The sequence below is a fragment of the Anticarsia gemmatalis genome, chromosome 19, assembly GCF_050436995.1.
Source record: "Anticarsia gemmatalis isolate Benzon Research Colony breed Stoneville strain chromosome 19, ilAntGemm2 primary, whole genome shotgun sequence".
Taxonomy (NCBI): Eukaryota; Metazoa; Arthropoda; class Insecta; order Lepidoptera; family Erebidae; genus Anticarsia; species Anticarsia gemmatalis.
In genome coordinates, this window is record NC_134763.1 from 6,148,000 (window position 1) to 6,152,269 (window position 4,270).

General features: G+C 35.0%; 1 protein-coding gene across 1 annotated transcript; it reads left to right on the top strand.

The window, feature by feature from the left end:
* Nucleotides 1-1,481: 1,481 nt before the first annotated feature.
* On the top strand, nucleotides 1,482-2,602 carry LOC142981208 (lipid droplet-associated hydrolase-like). Its single transcript, XM_076126938.1, has 2 exons — nucleotides 1,482-1,706; nucleotides 1,859-2,602. The coding sequence occupies exons 1-2, from the start codon at nucleotides 1,526-1,528 to the stop codon at nucleotides 2,563-2,565; spliced, it is 888 nt and encodes a 295-aa protein (XP_075983053.1). The 5' UTR covers nucleotides 1,482-1,525; the 3' UTR covers nucleotides 2,566-2,602.
* The last annotated feature ends 1,668 nt before the right edge of the window (nucleotides 2,603-4,270 follow it).

Genomic DNA, 4,270 nt, shown 5'->3' on the forward strand with positions numbered 1-4,270 from the left:
CATTAGGGTACCTATATAGAGTGTTGCTAAGAATACGAAATAATATAACCTGACTATAAAAGAACTACAACTTTTATCAAATCTAAAAGAATAAAGCACTGCTGAGATGATAAATCTTTAAGAACTACCATCAGTAGCATGGTTATATGCTCCAAATATCTATTCATATGAGTAGAGTAGATTATGCCCTATGACGTAAAGTAGGTATGCAACACAACCTACTACCCGGTGCGCAATTCTTTGCTAAACCCCTGTCAAGTGTCAGCTGTCAACCCCTTTTGACTTCCAACACACAAACAAACAAACCTTTCCTCTTATAATAATAGTAACGTAAACAGATTCAGGAGAATAACTGAAGCGATTTTGATATGACGTTATGCAGACAGGCACCGTGTTAAAATATGGTAATGAGAAAAGATACTGCTTGTATAGTCATGTGAGTGTAGGATGCCAATCACGACGTTTTAAGTTCGATTCCCGATTGAGCAAAGGATTTATCGTTTAATAAACCTCAACCGCAGCCTGAAGGGTGGTGACAAGCATGTGACTTTTTTATCTTGAAATCCACCTAACCGGCAGAATAGTTTTCACAAACCGCCATATTATTATAAGTCAAGTTCGATTCCAAACACAATTAAAACCATTGCGCGGTTTTTTAAACAGCAGATTTTTTCATGCCTTCATGTTTCAAAGAACAAAAGAGACTGAATTACCAGCCTTTTGCCACCAAAAAGCTTTCTAGAATAAATTTTAATAATATATGAGTTCATAGTTATTCAAGTTCAAGAACATAATTTAATATGTCACCAGCTTTATAGCACACATATGCGGCTCAAAGCAAATAGATTGTGTTCTCGGCTAACCGACTTAGCGCCACAAAACTTTGTTTACTGAGCTCCTACATAATCTTTACTTATAACACAATCATGCTGTGTGCTTAGCTCTATTTATTTAAGGAATTAAAACATAAATTTCAGCCCAAAGACGGGAGGTAGGTTCTTATTACTGTTAAATAATGCTTATTTTTGCCGCTTACTGGACTCAAACGCTGGATTGAATTTGGTTGGCTATAGTTTTGTTATTCAGTGGTTAAATTTTATAGCATTCTTTTTGAAATCGCAATCATAAAAAGTAAAGCTAATAGTGGTGTCAATTCCCTAAATGAGAATGTAAATATGTCTTTGAAACATATTTTACTTGTGCAAACATAAGTTTCATCGCTATAATACGTAAAGGAGAAAATATAGAAACTTCAAAGTAGAACATTTTTATTCAGAGTTAACAAAGTATCATAGAAATAATAAAAAACATTAAGTTGCTATCCGTAAATATTTGCATTCATAAACAACTTCAACAAAATTATTAAACACTGAATCATACTTTTATGTTAAGTAGGTTATTTAAACTGCAGACTACTGCTTTAATTATGTTCATTGGCTTCTTATATTAATATTTCAACGACTCCGAATTTCATACGCAGTTGACCGCGAAAATTGTATTGTCGTGTTTCCAATTCAACTTAAAAATGTATGTGCACAAGAATATAAATGGTATAGAAAGTCGTTTAATAACGTTTGGTGATCCGTTTGAGCGCAGTGGCTCCGAAGTGATTGTTGTTATAACTGGCAGTCCGGGAATACCTGAGTTCTATAGAGAATTCGCGCAAGAATTGCACAGTTGTACCCGGCTACCCGTCTGTGTCCTCGGTAAGTGATGTTGATTCTAACGCTGTTTGTGTTTAGTTTGAAACTCTGAAAGTCCATCAACAGAATCAATTCAAATCTGTTCCACGACAGTTTAAAAGGATTTGTTTGTAGCTCTATTCATTATTGTTTCTGTACAAAAATATATTTTGCAGGGCACGCTGGACACGATACAATCGATAAGGCTAAACACATCAAACCAAACTTATACAACCTAGACAGCCAAATAGAACATAAATTAGATTTCATAGTCAAACATATTGATAAGGATAGCAAGTTCCACATAATCGGACACTCAATCGGAGCATGGATGTTAGTGGAACTTCTGAACAAAAACGACTATCTCATTGAAAGGATTTGTTCCGTCAATTTATTGTTCCCGACCCTACAAAAATTCTCTGATACTACAAACGGCAAATACATAAACAATATTGTAAGAAGATTTCCCGGACTTATGCTTTTACTTTTTTGTGTTACTCAATGGGTGCCGGCATTTGTTCGATTGTTTCTCATCAAGTTATTTATAATATCGGCATCGTGGCCTTCACATTATGTCGACAGGATTAATTTATACCTCAACCCGTTAATACAGGAGAAATCTATAGCATTAGCTTGCGAATCTCTGGAGCGAGTGAGCGAGCTAAATTATAAGAGTATAAACAAAGTAAAGCATTTAACTAATGTAGTATACAGCGTGGAAGACGGATGGGTCCCGATGCATCATATAGCAGATTTGAAAAAGTTTGAACCACACATAACGCTGGTTGAAGTAAACGTTGATCATGCTTTTGTTTTAAAACACTCTGCATTAGTTGGTAAAATTGTTTCTCAACTAATTAACGATAAGGCAGATTTAAAGTGAATTATAAATTTGTTGTTTTGTAGAATAAACTAATTATTATCTACTGCTAGCGTTTTCCTTTAACATTATATAATATTTTTGTTAGTTTTAATTATTAACACATAATATGAATGCCTGCAGAAACAATAAGCTTATAACAAATCATTTTATAATTAAAAATACTTCACAAAACGCTACAAAAAATCAAACATTCCACACATAACATAGCATAGCATAAAATAAATTAAACTCGTCGGACATAGTTATTTAGAGATAAATAAAACCGTTTGATAAAGTTGTATAGCAACAGGTCGCTCGAAGAGAGCATATTGTCAATTTCCCATATTGTGAAGTTCCGAACAACAATTGAATCGGGGTCTCGACGTCTCGCCTTCAATCGGATCCAAAGGACTTTATCTACGATATAAAACAGAGGTACTTCTGTCACGTAAATCTTCTATTGTAGTATCTCCCGTGCACATATATACCGGCAAAGTAAACCCAATATATTTGCAGTATATAAATTGTTTACATCGACAATGGGTGTGTCACCTTTTATTCTTTTGACCCTCGGTAACTAGATGGCGACTGTTTATTTTCAAGATCAAAGAGATACTCGATATCTCGGACCTTTGCTTCTCTTGATAATTTATGCCATTGCTAGCTTTGTTATGTTAATGTAGTTATGTGAGGAACACATAGGAAACATAGACGGAATATAATAAGAAGTAACTGTAATTTATGAGATCTTTTAACAGAAAATTGTCAAGTCATGATCTCAGTTGACTGCGTTTAATATCCGCTGGTTGTGTTGTTGAGTTGTGTATATTGTGTATGGTACAGCGTCCGGCTGGAATCAATAATGAATATTGTATCCAATTGACCGGGATCTCGGCTCATCTTGGCGGCCGACGTACGCTCACATATCACCGATGGATATGCAAATGGAGTATGTCCAGAGCCGATTACACGCAAACCCACTTGCTGGCCGCCGTCTTGATTGTAAGCAAGCATCTCCTGTACGGTGACACTTCACGTGTTTACATGTAAACTGTTCATTGATCTGTGTATACATATAACTCAAGAATATATCTTTATACAGTACAAAACAAGAACTAATATACTAGTAAGTTGTTAGTGTATTAGTTTAGCTACACTAAGAACGTTGGTAAGTTCTGCACCAATCGTTTTAGAATGTATAGTTAAGTAGTCAAAACTCTTACATAACTTTATGAAATTATTATGGTTTCTGTAACTTATTGTATTTGTTAAATGCACTGTAGCCAATAGTTTTGCAGTTACTGAAACGTTTAATAAATTTATACACAAATCGAGAGGATAAAGTAATTATTATATTTCTAGGTCAAAACTAGCACAAATATTAGTTAATATAATTATTTAATTATTACTAAACGTATCTAAGTTTACTAGTCATTTACTAACTTCATTTTTACAGCCCTGCTCTCTACATTCTACTAATCACATACGATCTTCAATATCGAGTCATTAATAGGTACCCTAGACAAACCCGGAGTGTGAACGGCAATCGTTCCAAGAACTTCCTTCGAGTCTTCATCGAGGTAAGTTCAAGTGACCCACAAGTTTATGAAAAGTTTAGTTAGAGAGCAAAGAGGCGAGTGTGGTTTTCATTAGACACCGTCATTTGCATGTTATTCATTAGGCTGTAGGGGGCGTTGCGCTCGCCGCTCCCGCCCCCTCTTCGCTT